Genomic DNA, 21,089 nt, shown 5'->3' with positions numbered 1-21,089 from the left:
AATGGATGGTTAGCCTGCAGACTCTCTGTATTTTTGAGCATACCTTTTATTTATTTAACGTTTGTTTTCACATGTTTTTACTGGGTCGTTAATTTCCCCAAAACAAAAGGCAAAAACTTATTGGCAAAACAGCCTATCTAAGGAGTTTTAATTGGAGAGAAACAGCTGGTTTTCAGGCTGTTATCATGAATATTTATCAGTGGGAGCGCGGTGAGGTGGCGTTTGAAAGTGTTGTGGTGCGTTTTATGCTGCCAGACAGGCAGGGATGGACTCCTACCAGTTCTGAAGTATGGTGAATGTAAGAGAGAAAGGGGGAGAGAGAGAGAGAGAGAGCGTGAGAGAGGGAAGACAGCGTGAGAGAGAGAGAGATACATAGTAGTAAAGAATACTTCTAATGGTCTCAGCTAGCCGGTCGACGCCGGGAACAGAAAGTCCCACCGGGGGCTCGCTGAATCTGTTCCCGATAATTGCTCAATCACTCGCCCCATAGGCCCACTTGTTTGCGAAAGCTGTTTGTGAAATGATTCTTTGCTTCACTTTTTTTTTTATTAAGTTAGATGGCTTTATGATCAAAGTGATTGTGTGGAAGAGTCAGTGTGTGTCCGTGTGAATTGGCCGCCGTGGTCTGCTTCAGTAATTGAGCGTGATTGGACAAGCAACGACAGATGAAATTGCTCTGACAAATGATTCTAAAGAGAGAGAAGGGGAGACGAGAGGTCTCCATTGGCCTGTTTTCCAAACAAACGTCGGCACACACAGAGCCTGACGCGCACACAGAGGCTCTCCCGGGGGAAAATGAGAAATGGTAGGCAAGTCGGCGAGGCAGCTCATTTTCGTCTTCCCTCTGAAGTTTCCCCGTCTCCGAAAGAGAGAGAGAGAGAGCGCCGCGCTTATCGATCGAAGCGCTCATTTCCAATGTATGGAAGTTTTGGCTGTCTGAAGGGCGCAGTTTGTTTCTGCACTAGTCAACCGTTTAAAAGCTGCTGCAGGACCTTAATTACATTTTCAATAGTTCTGTAGGCTTTCCATCAGCAGCCTGTGTGTGTGTGTGTGCGTGCGTGTGTTTCTTTTTTTTTTTTATGTGCCAAGCAAAACATAAAAGTCTCCAGTCTCCAATCAGCGGGCTAAGCCTGCCCAAGGGGACAGAGTTTCTCCGGGTCATTTAGCGCCGGGCAGATTAGTGGGACAATTAGAGATGGCCCAAATACGACAGCGCGCCCCTGTCTCGGAGATGTATGACAGCAGCGAGGTGGAGGGGAGGGAGGGAGGGAGTGGTCTGTTTATAAGATGCTGTGGGCGCCAAGGGGCTAATATAGCACTGCCATTAGTCAAATCTGTTCCAAAGAGCATCGGTGGGGGGGCTCTTGTTTCACTGAACTTGTCCTCGGCGCCAAGGACGCTCTGCTACCAGATTCTTAATTACTGGAAATCACAGGCGAGAAATCTGCATTTTTAAACAGCCAAGCTGTCTCCTGAACCAGCGTTGATGAGTTCATATGGGAGAGTTACTTTTCATGGGAGCAGGAGAGTGATTTGTAATCGCCGAGCAGGATGAGAGAACCTCGGGGCGACGTCGCGAACGCACGTTCCACCGCAAACACTTGCAAAAAGGCTTTAGATGATATTTACGGCATGCACCACCCACAATTAGCTGACGGATCCCCGCCCAACCACCGTCCTCTAATCACCAGAGCAAAAAAATTAAATAAAGAAAAAGAAGTGACAAAGTCACAAAGCAGCCTTTAATTAGGCGCACTCTTTGAAGGCTCAAAGTGGCAGTCACTCAGCTCAGGACGCACTCATTACTGCCTGTCTTCTCCTGATAATAAGACAGTTGTTATGTGTTTTGGCCATAGCCAACGCACAAGGCACAGTTTGCAGCTTGGAGGGATTATAGCACAATACTCTACAGTAAAGTAGAGTATTGGACTTTTGGAAAACAGGAGTCGCCAAACAACGTTTGATTAATGTACAGTCGCTTCTAGCATTCAGCCGTCAGCATCCTTGCCCAAATAAAACGGTGTGTGTACAAACAGTTTAGACCGGCCTGCTAAGTGAATGTCAAAGAAACATTATTACAGAGGCCGTTAAAGTTTGTGAGTTCTATGACAGTTGAGTTCCCTCTCCCGATGGAGGGAGATAATGCCACGATGTGCTGCGTCTGCTTCAAATAACTTGAGGATTGTGGACCAGACGGTGTCCTATCAGGGTCAACATTTCTCTCAATGGAAGAGTAAGGAGACCACCTCCAACCACTGCAGATGTGCTATTATGCCTACCATTACTCTACAATACAGATTGATTAAATTAATGCTTTAGTCATTAGTACAATATCAAGATTGTAGCTCTAATACTACTCTGTGCAGACACTGTGGATGCGAGTGAAGGGCCACACATGAGCTCAGCACTCGACACTTCTGTGTCAAACGTGTCAATCATTCATGAGCGGTTGATGAGGTGGCCGCGGGGAGCAGGCGAATACGTTTCCGGCGATGTATTATATATCAGACAAACGTTTCCATTGCTCTATATAACCTCTGGCGACTGAAGGTTTGTCGTGACATGATCTGAGACAGGCTGGCAGCTCAGAGTGAGAGGAAACACCGCCGGGGATGCTGCTGTGGTTGCACATAGTTTGCCTGCCTCCCACCAACACAGGCGTCTTCTCACGCACCATGGCCATCACACTGCATCTGTTACACCACAACGGTGCCTCCACAACAGTGGGGGAAAGTAACAAAATGTAATTGCGACCGTAGGTCTCGCAATTTACTGTTAGAACCGGCACAGCTTGTTCGTATGTATACGTGTAACACCTGACACTGTGGTTCCTCTTGACACATCACTGTGACATCACAGTGATGTCAGATACTCAGAGCAGGGATATTATCCATATATGGGCATAAACAGGTGATGTGGCTTGTTCAGACAGGGATCTCCATGTATGGACATAATAGGGATTGAATATTGTCATGTCATGTGATGTCATGGGAACCACTCTATGCCCCATATATGGAGATCCATGATGTCATCAATATTAAGCCCATATCTAACAGGAATTCATATCCATATATGGAGAACTGGTCCGATATACATCACTGGCCAGACGGCCAAGACATGGCCGAGGTCGCTTGTCGCCCTGAGGCGTCTTACTAGTTACTGTTGTTATGTACTGTACTTGAGTACAATTTTAATTTTTGTATTTTATTTTTTATATAGATAGATCATGTTATACTCCTACTCCACTACATCTCATAGATAAATATTGTACTTTTTAGTTCACTACAATTATCTCACCGCTTTAGTTATATTTATATATAATATATGATAATCTAAAACTTTGCAGAGTTAGATTATTAATACAAAAAAACAATTTTAATATAACAATTTTATCGACAACTATTGAGGATATATATTTTGGTACTGTAAATACATTTTGATGCCAATACAACACTAGTACTTTCACTCAAGTACATTTCTGAATACAGACCTTTTACTTTACTACTTACTTTACTAACAGGTATTTTGACATGGTGGTATTGCTACTTATACTGAAGTAAAACATCTAGTTATTCCACCACGGCCCCATGGGAACGATACCCAGCATCGGAAGACAAAATAAACATCTGAATTGAGGGGCGATTTGATCTAGGACTCTGGGCGGGGACAGAGAGGTGGTGGCATTGCTGTTTGGAGGGTGCTTGCGGACTCACCGACATCCTCGGCGAACGTCCCTGTCAATCGAAAGCGGCGAAAACGTTCCCCTTCTGTCAGCTCTCAGCTAAACTAGCCCTCTGCCCCAAACCATGTCCTCTCACTTCCACTGGGGGGGAAATGGCGCCTGTAATTTATTCTGCGGGAGCCTTGTTCTCGAGACTACAGCAAGACTCTGAGAGAGGCAGAATTAATTATGACTAGTCGTCCTATCTTAATTAAATCTTTTCACATCATAGATTTCACAAAACAGAGGCTTACATATCAACCTCATCTTTTGGAGGGGTTGCCGGCTGAAAATGTCTCACATCAAGATTATCAAAGGTAGGCTGTAAACGCACCCCGCTCCAGGATTAGGGTCTTATAACAGATGAGGCGTCAGCATCCATCACCCAACAGAACAGTATCTCATTATCCTGCCTGCTTTTTATTTTGTGTTTGTTGGGGGCAGTGGTGGAAGAAATAAATATCACAATGTAGTTGTTACAAGTAAATAAAAAAGCTGAAAATCACAAAAGTATTGGCATCAGAATATTCTTAAAGTGCCAAAGTTATCATACACACATTCTTGAAGATATTTCAAAATCAAGTTTTCAAAATATTCAGTAGAGTAAAAAAAGTACAATATATTTGTAGGGGGTAGAAGTTCAGTATCTAGGACAGGGGTCTTCAACGTTTTCAGGCCAAGGACCCCTTAGTTGAGAGAGAGATGAAGCAGGGACCCCCACAACCTTTTCATAGATCCATATAGTTTCATCGTTTGACAGCATGATCATCAGTGTATTTTGGATTCATGTCAATTTGTGTTTTCAGATATTTAACCACTTGAGCCGTCATTACCTAATACATTTGACCTTTTACTCTGAACTTAGTCTGCTCTTTTTCCCCTCTACACTAAACCTATTTGGCTATTGGATACAGTTCTCAGAATATGGACACTAGGGTTCAAGTTGTTAATATAAAAAGGATTGGAAGATTTGGAGGACCCCCTGTAGTAACTCTGAGGACCCCCTAAGGGTCCCAGACCCACTGTTGAGACCCCAGATCTAGGATCAAAACATGTAAATAATAAGTGCTTACAGTGAGTCTATGTACTGATTGGGAGGGGATTTTAAGTTTATCAAGCCAGAGTTCGTTGCCCTTCCTGAGTACACAGTAGCTCCAAATGAGCGACTGCACTCCGTACCCTTGTTGTTTTTCCTTGCCAACTGTTTGTAGACTCAGCAGAAGCTTACGCAAGCATCTCACCCGCGGAGGACGAGGAGTTCAGTGGGTGGCAGAGCTTTTTCGTTGTAGCTTTTTCTTTTTTTCTAACCAAAGGATAGAGAAACAAATTACCCGAGTTCTGACACGCCTCTACCCGTCAGCCTGGTCTGACAGGGGTGCCCAGCCTCACCTCACCTCGCCTTGCTGGCCTCAATGAGCACAGACTGGAAACAACACTCCGCTTAAAAAAACTGAAAAAGTACATCAGACTGATGTTGGTCTGAGACCAGTGGTGGAAAGTAACTAGTAATTTACTTTACTTGAGTGTTTACATTTTCTAACACTTCAAAATTCTACTCCTATTTTATATGTCTACTATTCGGGAAATAGCTGATCAACAAGCAAATATACTTTTGTACTTTTACCAAGATTCCAAGATTTTGTAACTACAGTACACAGAGTGGACAGATTGCGTTGGCCCTATTGGCTACAACAACAGAGCAAAGCCAATTACAGAAGAGCCGGGCAACTTCTTTGCTTTGGTGATCAGATCCTCTCTCGTTCTTTGAGCCACGCTTCGACTGCAGTAACTATGAATCCGTGTGACGTTTTGCCCAGACCGTGACTGCTACTACTCACACTGTGGAGAACTCACAGACCACAAGATATAACATAAAGCAGGCCTTGGAGAGCAGAGGGCCATGATTCTCTGTGCTGCTGCAGTAATTGTTGACACACAGAGATGAGGGTTTGTTGTGACATGCCCCAGATGCAGAATAATCTTACAGACAGTCAACAATGGGGCAAGTCAGGACCTGGGAAAGATCGATGGTGGTTGGATATCAACGGACCATGCAGAGGCGCGCACACGCACACACACGCACGCACGCACGCACGCACGCACACATACACACACACACACAGGGACAAGCTCAGCTCTCTGTAGCAGCCATCTGAGAGCTGCCAGCTGCAATCCTTTACATCAATGCCTCATCTGATGGAATTAACCACTTAAACCCCCTACTTAATTGACTGGTGTCCCCCAGGGGTCTGTCCTTGGCCCTCAAAGTTTCCCCCTCTACAACCTGATGCGAGTTGGGAATGCATGCCCCACCCGTTTATGTAATACTGTTCTTAAAAATCTGAATAACACTAATGCTGATAATATAGAAGAGCGGCCCAGTGCGGCGTGAAACACGTATCAGAAGACAAGACGCAAAACCTGTCCGTGCACCCGCCACGTTGGAAGTGCATACAGCAGCAGTTCCCAACCTCTTCTTCATCAGGGACCACTCTCGAAAGCATTTGTGGCCCAGTGAGCCCACCCATATCTGACCACTATCTGACCACTTCCACCAATTCAGCTGCCGTGTTAAGTGGCCAGATGGGTGGGGCCGCATGCATCTTTCAGAGCATGTTCATTTGAATGATCAATCTATTGATTGAGTGTCGGCTTGGATCAACTAACCTGGTATACTTCTATTTATCGGTATCACAATGAAAACTAATTCAAAATATATATTGTCGTTGTCGGGTGGAAACCTTGTATCTCCAAGTTTCAAATTTGTATGTTGTTTTGCAAAGTAAAGCCCTGCTTCATCGTACAAGGCCGTCGCACAAAAGTAGTGAAAACAGCCGATCTACAAGCACACATCGCCTTGCGGTGCGAGGGGCTGTGTGCTTGTAGATCGTCTGTTTTCACTAGTTTAAATCATTTTTTAAATGAAAAATGCAAAACGAACGGTTTTGGACATAAAGGTTTTCACCCGACAACGGCGTTATACATTAATTATCATTAAAATTGTGGTCCACTTGCAAAATCCTTCACAGCCCACCAGTGGGTCCGCGGGCCACGGGCAGGGAAACCCATCTGGTATCCAGAACAGTGAAAGGAGGCAGCAGCAGCACCGGGGGCAGGCCACGTCACGGCCCCCAGAGCACAGCCCCGGCTGCCCACTTCAAAGGCAGCCGCTCCGGGGGGCCCCCGAGGTCATTATTTGCAGACGTTCTTCCCCCCACAAAAAAAAAAAAACACTTGGCGGTCATGAAGAGATTCACTGAGGACTCACCATCTGCAGGCTGGGCCGGCGTGAAGACGTGAGGAGGCTTGTCTGGAAGAGATAAAAACAGAGAGAAATGGCTTTTTAGTTTTGGTGGTGGTGGTGGAGGGAGGGGGTGGGGGGTGGGGGGGTAGAATCACGGACGTCCCATGGGGTGACGGCCAAATAATTGAGTTGCTACAAGAAAGAGAGGAAAGAAATAGACATCGTGCTCTTGTGCGGTGGCGGAAAGTAATCAAGTATATTTACCCCAGTACTGCGCTTACTTACAATTTTGAGTATTCCTATTGTTTTATATACTTTAAACCTATACTCCACTACATCTCAGAGGCAAATATTGTACTTTTTAATCCGCTGCAATTATTTGAAAGTTATTTTGCTGATTTTAGACCATTTAAGCCCTACTTGATACATAAGCTATTCAAAATAGCCGATCTACAAAGTTCACAACGCGTCACATCGCGACACCTTGCGAGCCTTTACATCTGCGATTTCTGAAAAGATGGCATTTTGAAAACTTGAAACTTGAAAAAAGTCGTTCTGCATTTTGGAACATTAAGCATATTTTGATCATGGCCAATACTCTTGTACTTTTTCTCAAGTCAAATACAGGCCTTTACTTTAAAGGAGCTATAGTCAACTTTTTCTTGAAAAACGGATGCTAAAATAAAAATAATGTTTCGAAAATATTTTATAAAAAAATAAGCTTCATATATGTGTTCCTATTCAAAAATGACCACAAAAAGCGTAAAATAATGATAAACTAATCATTTTGGCCATTGTCAGACCGACACTTTGTTTACATTCTAGTCTATAGACTAAGACAGGGGTCTTCAACAGGGGGTCCGCGACCCCTAGGGGGTCCGCGGAGGTACTGCAGGGGGTCCGCGAAATTATTGCAAAAAAAAAGAAAGAAAAAATCAAAAAATGTTTTTTTTTAGTTTTTTTTTACATTTATGTTAAACAATAAATCATGATTCTATCCATTTTGAATAGTTTGAATACATGATTACTATGCAATTGACAGATTGTTGATATTATTGACATTGGTTCTCAGTTAAAGTAGTATGTTTAGAAATGGTAGTGGTACGGCCCACCCTGCTCGCTGTAACTTGTACATGTTTAAAATAAAAAATATGTCGTAGCCCCGACCCCCCCACCCTACGAGGTGGTAGGGGGTCCCTGCTCCATCTCCTCATCAGTTTGGGGGTCCCCGGCCTGAAAACGTTGAAGACCCCTGGACTAGGATGTAAACAAAGTGTCGGCCCTACAATGAAAAAGTTGACTATAGCTCCTTTAATTGAAGCAGAGTATATATATATATATAGTGGTATTGCTACTTGTACTTGAGTACTTCTTCCCACCAGCGCTAGAGTGTGTGAAACATCCTCTAATGGTGTGTCTGAGTCCAGGAGGAGCCCTGCTGAGCTAATCAGCGGGGGACATCTTTTCACTGATAGCACAGACATTGTCGTTTTGTCTTTTGTGTGTGCTTTTTTTATGATTTCTTTTTTCCCCCAAACCACACAGAGAATTCTCTCACATCATGACAGAAAAATGAGACGTGGGACTGGAGCGGGGAGCGCTTTGCAGTTATTATATGAAAAAATAAAAAATAAATCACAGATGTGATGACAGGTACCAGTTGTATGGTTCAATGGGTGATACTGTCGTCGTCGTGCAGAAACCTCTTATGTCCATTTTCTAACTTTTTTTCTTTTCGTTTTTTTCGTAAATTAACGTCCTACTTGATCACACCACAGCGTCACACAAACGCATCAAAAGTAGCAGATCTAACAGCTGGAAGCGCTGCGTGAAGCAACACGCGTTGAGCTTGTCGATCTGCTACTTTCCCCGTTTCTTTATTTGAATCCTGAACATTAACAGTATGGACACACATGTATTAGGTTTCCACCCTTGACAGAGACGATCTACTTCGTTGTACAAGAATGCAGTGCAAGAGTAGCGATAATACAAATTATCGCTATTCGTGAAACATTTTTCAACTGAAAGTCACGTGCGTATGTGGGTTTTATAAATGTATTACCAATGAAAAGTATTAACAAGAGCGTGTGACTAACTACATAACTACAGATAATTTCTTTCCCCTTTTCCTGAAAGGTAACAATTTTGGACGTGCGAGGTTTCCGCCCAACCGCGACTACATAATTACACCATTCTTTCCTTCAGTGCCCGCCCCCCCACCTCTCAAACTAAACGCTGAATCCATCACTCGCTTCCCCCCTATTGTATCAGATGACATGACGTTCCTCTCCCACTAACACCCTGCGGATAATGACATCAGCGGCGTCGGTTTCCTGGAGACTGTTAAACATGACCTCCCCTGTCAAGTGATTAAATCTGGACTGACGCTCACGAGGAGATGCACGATTCGGAGAGGTCCAATCTGGGACGTGTTTTAATGAATAGAACGTTGCAGCCGAGCTGTATGGTAGAGAAAGTTACAACACAATACGATATATGACTAGTGGTTGGAGGTGGTTTCCATAGTCTTCCATTGAGACAGAGACAGTAGGTGTTGTGCAGGGGTGTCGCACCAAATTCTGGGCCCTGGGTACAAGGATTCAGTTGCGGGCCCTCGCACAAATATTTTGTGCTTTAACTATTGAAAAATAGCAGATCTACAAGCTCGCCGCGCTGCACGACACTCGGCTGTTTTTGAAAAATCGTGAAAATTTGAATTTGAGTCTTTGAATATTTCAAATCCTTCAAAGGTTTTAAAAATATATATATATATATATGTTTCTATGTCAGTGGTGCTCAAACCTTTTCATGTGAAGGACCCCCAAAATTATATTTATTTGGCCACGGACCCCCATCTCAAAATATTTTGTTCCAGGGACCCCCTAGAAGCGAAAGTTTGACCACTTTTTCACACCGTGAGCTTGTATATCTGCTATTTTTCAATAGCTAAAGTATAAAATAATTAAGGCCCCTCCACCTTGGGCCCTAGTACCTCAGTCCCACTCCCCCCCCTCCCCTTGTGACGCCCCTGGTGTTGTGTAATATCTCTCCCTGCTCTGACCGAGTTATTCCTCACAGAAAACAATGACTAGACCCAACCTTAACCCTGACCGTAACCTCACAAAAACTATGCCTAAACGTAACTATAGCCCTAACCATAACCTCACAAAAACTATGCATAACCTCAGCCTCACACTAACATATTATGTCGGACCATGCTTTGGAATAAGAAGGATTCTTCAGCGTAAAGTCCCATGCAGTCAACCTAAGGGGTCAATCTTCACACCGAGTTAAACTGGCGTTCACGGGATGACAAGATGTATATCGTTAAAAGAGCACCAATACAAACTCAGATCACCCGAACCTGACCAGCCCAGCCACAGATCCATGTCACATGGAGGAGTACATGGGGTTAGGAGAGCGTGTGTGTGTGTGTGTGTGTGTGTGTGTGTGTGTGTGTGTGTGTGTGTGTGTGTGTGTGTGTGTGTGTGTGTGACAGAGGCATGCTGGGTAACAGAGGTAACAGAGGGGAGGTTGTCCGTGAGGTTAACAGAGCGAAATGCTTTGGCGCGGAACGGGCTGCCACCGGCTCGGCGCACAGCGCAGCGCCCGGCTGGCGTGTGTCGCCCCCCCATACCTCCACCCGTACCCTCCCATCCTCCCCCCCTACCCCCAACTCCAACTCCACACCATCTGCGCTCTTCCGGTCGCAGACACTAAGCAGAGACGCGGCGAGCTGTCTGTCTGCGACGCTCGCGGCATAGCAAAACACCCCCACCCACTAGTAACTACCCACCCCCTCCGCGTGTATCTGTTCTGCATCTAGCATGAGGCAAGACCGAAATTCAGAGTGAACATTTATAACTAAAATCTTTGTTTCTGGGGGTCCCTGGAACAAAATATTTTGAGATGGGGTCCTGCTATCATTTTGGGGGTCCTTGACATGACAAAGTTTGAGAACCACTGATATAGCAACATACGTTTTTCAGAAAACTGTTAGGATTTAGAAGACATTTTTAGAATCGGCCTATATCAGCGGTTCTCAAACATTTTCATGTCAAGGACCCCCAAAATGCTATGTATTTGGCCACGGACCCCCATCTCAAGATATTCTGTTCCAGGGACCCCCAGAAGCAAAGATATTAGTTAAAAATGTTCACTTTAAATTTGGTTCTTGCCTCATGCTAGATGCAGAAGAAGATACACGCCTCACCGTTGTCTCCCGTCTGAGCACAGAGAGGGGACGAAGATGGCTATTTTGAATCAGGCTTAATGAAGACGGTAAAAGCGCAACGCCACACTTTTGCGCCTTGTTTGGTTTAGTTTAGTTTTGTTTATAAAGCCGGGCCTCCATCATCGTCGACGTGAGGCGAGCTATACCTGTAAGCCGAGCCGCACCCTCTCTCGGCACCCGCTCGCCTCCGTCGCCTAACACAACAACAAGCCGTCGGCATCCCGACACGTCACGCAGCCCAGTTTTAAATTTAGGCTCACTTAAAATTACTTGTCAACACCGGCGGCTTGCGGGAGCGAGCGAGCGAGCAGCGCGAGAGGGAGAGAGAGAGAGAAGGAGAGAGAAGGAGAGACAGAGAGAGGCAGAGAGAGAGAGAGAGAGAGAGAGAGGAATTGAGAGGCGAGGCTGGTGTAGAGGTTGAATAATGAAGTGTCGACTGAGGCTGTTTTCCAGTCAGTCATGACAGTAACTGATTTCCATCTGGGAGGATTTTTAGAAAAATAGGAAAAATAAAGGCATAGTGCCGGGGAGAGCGCACAAGTGGAATGTAGGCAGGCGTAGTAGGTACGCCATTAACACAAAACACTCCCTCACATGTGCACAACACTAGAGTGTGTAAATTTACACAGAGAGAGGGGGAGAGAGAGAGACAAGCACACACACACACAAACACACACACACACACACACACACACACACACGTGCACACACACACACACACACACACACACACACACACACACGCGCACACATACACACACACGTGTGCACACACACGCACACAAGCAAACACAGGTGCTTCACAGAGCCACCACGCAGAATGATGAACGGAGACGTTCAGATAAACCAAAACGATTTCTTCTCATTTCCATAACCAAAGGACGAGATAAGGTCTTCCCATAAACATATCGCTCCATCTCTCTCCCCACCAGGCAAAGTCTGTGTTCCTGAGTGTATGTTTGTGTGTATGTGTGTGTGTGTGCGCGCGCGCACGCGCTCGTGCATGAACGTCACAAGAAAGACGGCGATCATTCAACTCAAATCTTCTATAGGTCGATACATGTCTGACTGTGACATTTAGGCATCTGCCTGAGAATATAGAGTGTATATATGTATGAGATATATTGTCTTCTATAACAGGATTGGCGAGCATATACGTGCGGTCGTGCGCGTATATGTGTGTGGACATGCTTCTCTCCACGCTGTGACAATGGAAATTGCTAATCAGAGATTCCACGCAACCTTCCCCCACCCCTCATCCAGCTGTCCTCCAACGCAGCAAAATCCTGCATGTCAATTTAACTCGGAGGGATTTAAAAACGGACCCTTAAATGCGCCTTACAGGGCTTAGAGGATAGCAATGTTGGTTCGTTCCATGAAAAATCCATTTGTAACTTTGAGAGAGTACAAATGGAACCATAAAGGTCCATTCTCTCAGAGTTACAAGTGGATACATCAACACAGATTTACTGCATTGGTCTGTCCGTCGCCCCAATTACTCCGGAAGTCAGGTATCTCAAAGAGTACTTACTTGATGGCTAATAATAATGTTATAATTGTTATACAACCTCCCTGCATAGCTGCACTTTTGGATTCTTAGTCTTGTTACACTCAATTAAATGATCACCTTGAATTTTACAGTACAGCTATAAATAGTGTTCCTTCCATTTCTCTCTCTCTCTCTCCGTCTTCTCCCCTCGCTCACTCAATCCCCGTCAGATTGAGGCTGCGTTCTAAACTGAGTTTGTATTTAAATCTAATAGAATCTGTCTGGATTAAATTGATTCCTCAACACGGCGAGGGTACAAATGAAGTCCCCCTTCTGTCAGGATGAGTCGGACGGAGGGAAGGTGAGACAAAGAGAGTAAGACACAGAGAGAGAGAGAGAGAGAGAGAGAGAGAGAGAGAGGGGTTTGAGGTTTGCAAAAAGGTGCTTCTTTGCGTTCCTTTTAATCAAGATCTAATAAAGCAGACTTAATTGATTCGAGAAACATCACAGCCACGGTCTGAAAGAAAGAGACAGAGAGAAAGAAAATCGGGAAAGAGCTCGAGGATGTCGCTTGCCAAGAACAACTGATCTACAAGCAAACAACGCATCTCATAGCGACGCATTGTTAGCTTGTAGATCAGTTCTTTTTGCCAAGGGACACTCACACACTGTCATACTACACAGTCAATCATTTCAGAAGCCAGACAAGTTAGAATTTGAAAGAAAAATGCTGAATAACTTGGGAGGAACGACGGCACACTTGCTAGACGTCACCTCCCCTCCCCCGAAGAACATCATGCTTTAATAAATACCACAAATAAATAAATAAATAAATAAATAACCATCACTGTCACAGGCCTCGCAGCACGGAAATGGCTGTTTCTGGGTTCCGCCTAGCCAATTTATTTAAGAACTCTCCTCGTGACAGTTCTGTTTGCGAGGCTATAATCCACGAGCGACGACTGCAGCCAAAGGGAAAGTGTTTTGCAAAAGTCTCGCATGAGTAATTCTTTGTTTCCTGGGAGTGTTAGGAGCGCATTTCACCTTTCACACACACACACACTCATAACTGGTGACAGATGTGTGTGCGCGCGCGCGTGTGCGTGCGTGCGTGCGTGTGTGTGTGTGCGTGTATGTGCGCGTGTGTGTGTGCGTGTGCGTTCTGTCTAATGCTAAACAGTGAATAAGTCAGCAATAACAAAGGGAAGCAAGTGTCAGGTACAGTGGAACACCTGCGTGTTAACCCTCAAATACCCCGAACGCGCCTGAGTCGCGCTAGATCTTAACCACTTTAACCATTATTTTATGCTTTAACTATTGAAAAATAGCAGACAGCTATATAGCAGACAGCAGAAGCTCACAGCGCGGCTGCAAGCTTGTAGATCTGCTATTTTTGAAAAATCGTGAAAATGTCTTTGAATATCTTTGACCCGACTTCTAAATCCTTCCTCTGAATCAGTGGTTCTCAAACTTTTTCACGTCAAGGACCCCCAAAATTACATTTATTTGGCCGCTTAACCCCATCTCAAAACATGTTGTTCCAGGGACCCCCCCAAGAAGCAGAGATTTGAGTTACAAAAGTTTGCTTTGAAAATTACATATTGAAAGATTTGCACACGATTTTCACGATTTTTTCAAAAATAGCAGATCTACAAGCTCGCAGCGCGGCACCTGTGAGTTGTATATCTGCTATTTTTCAATAGTTAAAATGGCCTAAATGGGTTAAATGTGATGCAGAAGGTGTTTGGTTCAATCTACTCGTGGTGACAGTTTGAAGCATCCAAGGGACTGCTGGGTAAAACTGTCACTGTGGAGGGGAGGGGGAGGAAGAGGAGGAGGAGGAGGGGAAAAAAGAGCGACAGATGAGTTAAGACAGAGCCAGGACAGAGAGGGGTTTTTTTTTTTTTTCCTTCTTTTTTTTCGTTCCCGCAGGCAAGCTCTCAGAACAACAACAAGCCTCACAGAACGCCCAGGAAATAGCTGTGAAGTGGCACGGCGCCACCACCACCACCGGGCCGGCCGCGTTCCCTTTCTCCCGAAAGGTCACTCGTTTTGCACGCCTAAATCGTTAATTGTCAACAGTGACCACAAGAGAGACAGAGAGAGAAAGAGAGGGAGTGAGAGAGAGAGAGAGAGAGAGAGGGAGAAGGGTGGAAAGAGATTGCAGACCAGTGCAGCACCCCACCACCCCCCACCACACTACCCCAGACAATTTAGGCCGATAACTGCTGAGAGTGGGTGGTGGGGGGAGGGGGGTTGGTGAGGGGGTTAGATGGGGGGTTCAGGGGAGTGATATCCGCACCCAGGAGTGCCCTTTTCCCCTCCTCCAAAAGGCATTTAATCGGGCTACTTTATCCCACAGTTCAAAGTAAATGCCACGGCTTTGGATGGGGGACATCAGTGGGCCCATATGGATGAAGGAGGGGAGCGGCGGTGAAACGAGTACTTTCTTTTACTCGAGTAAAAGTAGCAAATACCACAATGTGGAAATGCTCTGTAAAAGTCACTATGTGTCACAATGCGATGTAAGCTTTCAAATAACACATAGGTCTTACAGTAAGTGCTTAATGTATGTTTTGTATTCATTTAAATCGGCAAGTAACTATAGTAAGCTGTCAAATAACTGTCGAGGAGTAAACAGCACAATATTTAGGTGTTTTTTTTTCCTATAAATTGTATACCAGGGGTCTTCAATGTTCTCAGGCCAGGGACCCCTTAGTTGAGAGAGAGATGAAGCAGGGACCCCCTCTACACATTGTATAAATGCGTGATGCAGATTTTCATCGATAGATAGATCCATAAGACTTGTTTGACAGCTCTGTCATCAGTCTATGTTGGATTCGTGTTTTTAGTTAACTTGACCTTTCACTCTGTACTTGGTCTGCTCTTTTTCACCTCTACACCAAACCTATTTGCCGAAAATAGCAGCTCTACAAGCTCTCACGATCTGCTATTTTTGGCTAAAGTTTGGCTAAAGTTTGGCTAAAGTTAATTTAAATTACATAGATTTGGCGGCCCCCCCTGTAGTAACTATGAGGACCCCCTTGGGGTCTCGGACCCCCTGTTGAAGACCCCTGCTATAAATGATACAGTGTGGAGAAATGGACATACTCATGAAGTTAAAGTAAAAGTACCTCAAAGTACAGTACTTTGAGTAAATGTACTTTGTTACTTTCCACCAGTGGCCGCTGGCCAGGGGAGAGAAGGAAGGACGGAGTGTGATGGGGAGGGAGGGAGGTGACTTTAGCTGCTGAGATGTCTCGACTACCAGCCACGTGCGGGCCTGGCCGGCGGGTGGTGCAGATAAGGGGTTGGTGCGAGGGGGTCAAGTGAGGAAGGAGAGGGGTGGGGGGAGGGGGAGGGGGGGGAGGGCTCCAGCGAGCGGACTCATTTCGACAAGGACATTGGGGTTGCACGAACCGTCGTAGGTTGTCCCCGCGGGCATTCTGTGGCACAACGTCAACCCCATTCTCTCTCTCTCTCACACTCTCACAGAGAGAGAATGGACGCGCGCACAACCCCCCCTTTCTTTTCTGTAAACTGCGAATGATGGGAGCTCGCACAAAAAAACTATTTTCAGCCACTTCTCCTACACCTGCAAAACCTGTGATGTGACAATAAAATTGATTCTGAATGTGATTCTGACAAGTATGAAGTGACAAGGTGTTTTGTTCAACGCATTAGGAGAGCACGGTGCAACAGTGAGCAAAAGAAGTTGTGCGAGCGCACGTGCATCAGTGGCATCAGTTCAGCAAAAGCTAGGGTATGGTAAAGAAGGGAGTCCTCATGGATAAGAGGCATTACATTTTGTATAACACGGTTATATTGGGGAAATAGCAGATCTACATGCTCACAACGCCTCGCAGCGAATGTCTGAAAAAAACAGAATTTTGGCTGTTTTTTACACAGGTTTCTACGGTTTCTTGGGCTGGATATGGCAGCCTGGAACGGTTGTTCAAGTGCAGCTAAACTTGGCATGTTAGTAAATGTGCCACAATTAACAATAATGCATTGCACCTGTGCAGCTGACCTGCGGAACCTGTGAATATACCATGTTGTCAAGATGGGGAGAAGTGTGGAGAATAGTTAAAGTGACCATTTTGCATTTGTAGTTATTTTACTGTAATTTAACAACATAATAACCCGCACAGATAGACACAGAGACATTCATGGATTCATATTTAGAACTAACTTTTATCTTCCCACCTGGACCCAGGGTATGGCAGCTGCATACCCCTGCCATACCCAATTGACGCCCCTGACGTGCATGTGTGTGTGTCTGTGTGTGAGTATGTGTGTTGGTGTGCTTGCTTGAGCCCAACGTACAGTTGTTGAGGAAGAGGAGCACGGCGAAGCCCAGCGTGGAGGTGGCCAGCAGGATGAGGCAGATGTTGCATGGGATCATGAAGTACCGGACCACCAGGGACACCTTGTGCTGGTACATGCGGTCCCGCTCCTGCGGCGGCGACGACGGGTAGCGGCAGCCGCTCACGCTCCACTCCGGGGAGCCCCGCCACTCCGGCGCCGAGGACGAGGAGGAGGCGGCCGTGACGCCGGCCCGCGGAGGGCGGCGCTGGCCGCCCAAGGACCCGTTGGGGAAAATGGTGGCGGTCGATCCGGGGGACCCGACGCGTAGGAGAAATAGAAGTTGCGCGAACAAAAGGAAAACACAGAGGGTCAAGCTTCAGCTGCGGCTCCAGCTGTGCGACCCGTCACACTTCCTTTCACAGGAGCTTTCGGCCGTTTCCAGGCAACGCATTTTTGTACCAAATAATAACATCCATCTGGGCAAGGAGAAGAACGGGGGTCTTCTGGGGGCTGCTGGCTCCTACAGCCCCCCACCTGTCCGCCCCACCTCCATGCTACTGCATTAGCTGGGGAAAAAGAGAAGTAATGGCCTTTCCAGTGTGTGTGTGTGTGTGTGTGGTGTGTGTGGGGTGTGTGTGTGTGTGTGTGTGTGTGTGTGTGTGGTGTGCCTGTGTATGAAGTAGTTTATACTTACAGCGTGACCACAGGTGTAGATTTATGTGAGTGCTAATAACATGTGCTGTTGTGTTTGGTACATCTGTGTTAAGTACAGTGTGTGTGTGTGTGTGTGTGTGTGTGTGTGTGTGTGTGTGTGTGTGTGTGTGTGTGTGTGTGTGTGTGTGTGTGTGTGTGTGCGTGCGTGCGCGTGTTTGTGCGTGTCAGCCTGAGCTGACGCTACACTTCTGCGAACGTTCGTAAGAAATCCTTCAGGTGAACCTCCGCAGCAGAGCGACAGTAAATCCACAGCGCGAATCCATTCCTTTCTTCTCGTTGACCCGGGTCAGTAATTAGACCGCCACACACCCCTCTGCCCCCTCCGCCAGCCCTCTCCCAATCCTTCCCTAGTTAGCAGCCTTCACAAGCCCCCGGTCAGGCTCTGGTGCACACAGCATGTGTCAGAAGTAGCTCCCTCCGACCTGACAGACAAGCATCTCTCCTTCCGTCCCGTGGCTGCTTGCCGCGAAGACGCCGGCTCGTTTAGCTGCTCCCGTTTGTCTGTGCCGAGGCGTACATCAGCCTGAGGGATCCGTCTGACAAAACACTTCAGAGAAAAACAAAAACAACCAACAACCGTTTCTTTGTATCCGCTCTGGTCGCCACTGGGGGCTAATTGTCCACGAGGTTGGATCGCGAGGCGAGGAGATGTTCGACCGCGGCGAGGGCAGGCTGCTCACAACCCCTCGCGAGCCGCCAAGCAGTCGCCGTCACCGAGTCAACTTGTGTCCGTGTTATCGTAATTAGCAGGGTGGATGGAAAGCAGCTGGCCGCCGCTCACTAAACCATATGCTTCCCAGAAGCGCGAGGCACAGGGCTTGTCCTTTATTTTTTTTCTCTTTACAATCCCCCTCCTGTCAGACCGTCCGCCCGGCGGTTCAACAACCTTTAGCCCGGACGCTCTCGCAACAGGGGTCAGTGACCGCCCCTGGATGCCACGGGGGTTGGAGGGGTTTGGGTGGACGCACGCGGAGCGTGAAGGGGGGAAAGTTGGGAGGGCAAGAAGCGCAAGTCCCGCTTGACCTGTCGGCTCGAGTCACCGTCTACCCAGAACGGCTACGGGTGAGCAGCGAAACACAGTGGCACTTTAGAGTGTGGAGAAGGATAAAGCACACGCACACACGTCAATGTGAGAGGAGCGGACGGTAGCAGATGAGACATCAGCAGGGGTATGTGGTTGGCTTTTTTTCCCGTTGTGCCTCCTGTCAGTTCCTGAGTGAGGGATAAAGCCTGTCCAAATAGAGGCGAAGAGGTCCTTGTTCCCTCCTGCTCCTCTCCGCAAGCATCAAGTTTATTCAGCCTCTCCTTTATGCCTTTCACCGGAGAGGTTGTCCAATCTTCTCTGCCTTTCTCTCTGGTTCACGTCTCTTGTGTTTTTCTAGTCCAGAGGCACTCCCAACGTCCTGGCTACTCAGATTCCAACCCCCCACTTCTCCTCTCCTCTTCCAAACGACTCCTCCAAGGGGGACGAAAGCGCTCACTGGCAGCCAAAACAACAAATTAGACGCGAGGTATTCATAGCGCGCATTAATCCCCAGGCAGCAGGTAGTGGTCCCAGTGTCAGCGCACTCTCTCTCCGCTGCACTGCCGGCAAGGAGGAGCGAACCGAAGAGAGAGAAGAGAGAGAGAGAAGTCAGGCAGGCGGAGGATAGCTGCGGACGAAGACAGCCCGAGAATAAGAGAGAGACCAAGTGAACGGAGGGGGAGAAAAGCAGCTGCCGACACTTGGGTCACGTTGCCACTCGAGCGGAGAAAAGCAACAGCGACCGGAGCTGAGCGCCTCAGCGTCTTCCCTTCAACTCTCCTGAGCGCATCTCCCTCGCTCTGCCTGAGGAAAAGATGAGCGCACTGAGCGAGCGGGCGGGAGGGAGGGAGAGAGAGAGAGAGAGAGAGAGAGAGAGAGAGAGAGGGGTGGAGGCTTGGAGTGAATGAGAGGCTGTCTTTAACAAAAGCAGAGGGAAAAGGGAGAGGCAGAGAGGGGTGAGGGGAGGGAGAATGAAAGCTTTTGGGAATACTTTAAGTCCTGCTGGAGTGGGGAGGGGAGGGGAGGTCGGCAACAAGCGCAGCAAAACAAAAGAGGGCTGGGTCTTAAAGATGTCAGCGAGCCTCCTTTGGTTGTTTATGGCCTAATCAAATGAAACTCTTTCCACAAGCACTGGAGAATTGCCACAAAGACTTAATTAGGCAAAATGAGACCAAATAAGCCGGGAAGAGAACCAGACTTAAATGCAATTAATGTCAGTCGTCTTTTGACCCCCCCTTTGCAAAAGAGCTCCCCGCGTAATTGTTTTTGACCAAAATGCGCGACCAAACACATGGGACGCCCGCCTCTCCTGAGAGAACCGGACCGCTGTTCGTTCCCCACACTACACGGTACAATCCTTAGTGGACCATTCAACTGAGTGTACAAAATGGAAACAAATACATTTGCACACTCTTGTGGAGTTAAAACTGGATAAACGAACACAGGAGGATGTTATTGCGTGCAGAGCTCACATTCAACTAATCAACGAAGACTGTTTTCACACTTCCAAAGATCACATTTACCAAAGCACGCACATTTCTCCTCTTTCCTACTCCTCCCTGGTTGCCAGCGATAAAACAACAACAACACCAAATGCATATTCTGTACAGTAACAGTTGGCAAACGATCTGAGAGGCTAAAAGAAGAACAAATAAATCAATGTCAGAGCATGTAATTGTATGCGATTATGACGGGGAAACATTATCGCTCTGTTCTGATACGTAATAATCAATTTGGGAATAGCGTTGGGGTGGTCACGGCGCGTTACAGAAAGAACCCTGCTAACGTACTGTACGTCGATATCTACAGTACGCCAACATGATGACAGCGAGCCACGGAGCCTGGCAGATGAAAGGCAGTATCCATCATCAATTATTTATGTATTTTGCACTCTCTCTCTCTCCCTTTTTCTGTCTCCATCTTTTCCCATTCGACCCCCTACCCCTCACCCACACACACACACACACATACACACTCTGCCTCACACATGAGCGCACGCACACTGATGCATACAGTATTACGCGTATGCGGGGACGACGCTTGGATGCACACATGCAAGTTTGCATTGTCTGTCTGGCTAGGAGAGTGTGACAGATAAGACCCATAATTTATACTGTTTCGTACGAGGGTTGTCGCACCCGCCAAAAATAGCTGATCTTACAAGCGTCTGTGAGCCGAGAAAAAGGCCCGCTCTCTCTCTCTGTCTGCCTGTCTGTCTGTCATCGCCCGTTGTCAACATGCCAACTTCAAAACACACGCGTGCGCGCGCACACACATGCACACAGCCCCTGGAGGAAGGGTAGGTACTCGTCATTGTTGGGCAAAAACCTCATATCTCAAGTTTCAAATTGGTAT

General features: G+C 46.8%; 1 protein-coding gene across 2 annotated transcripts in view; it reads right to left on the bottom strand.

Moving 5' to 3' along the window:
• agrn (agrin) overlaps window positions 1-18,546 on the bottom strand; it is a 295,737-nt gene extending 277,191 nt beyond the window's left edge. For both annotated transcript variants that reach the window (XM_080733225.1, XM_080733226.1), the window contains exons 1-2: window positions 17,015-18,546; window positions 6,990-7,031 (exon numbers count right to left, since the gene is read on the bottom strand). In XM_080733225.1, coding sequence (XP_080589351.1) covers window positions 6,990-7,031; window positions 17,015-17,132 — 160 coding nt within the window. In that variant the 5' untranslated portion in view covers window positions 17,133-18,546. The remainder of the gene's footprint in view (window positions 1-6,989; window positions 7,032-17,014) is intronic.
• Between the last annotated feature and the right edge of the window lie 2,543 nt (window positions 18,547-21,089).

The sequence above is a fragment of the Nannobrachium achirus genome, assembly GCF_963921795.1.
Source record: "Nannobrachium achirus genome assembly, chromosome: 9".
Taxonomy (NCBI): Eukaryota; Metazoa; Chordata; class Actinopteri; order Myctophiformes; family Myctophidae; genus Nannobrachium; species Nannobrachium achirus.
This window is presented reverse-complemented; position numbering and strand designations above follow the sequence as displayed.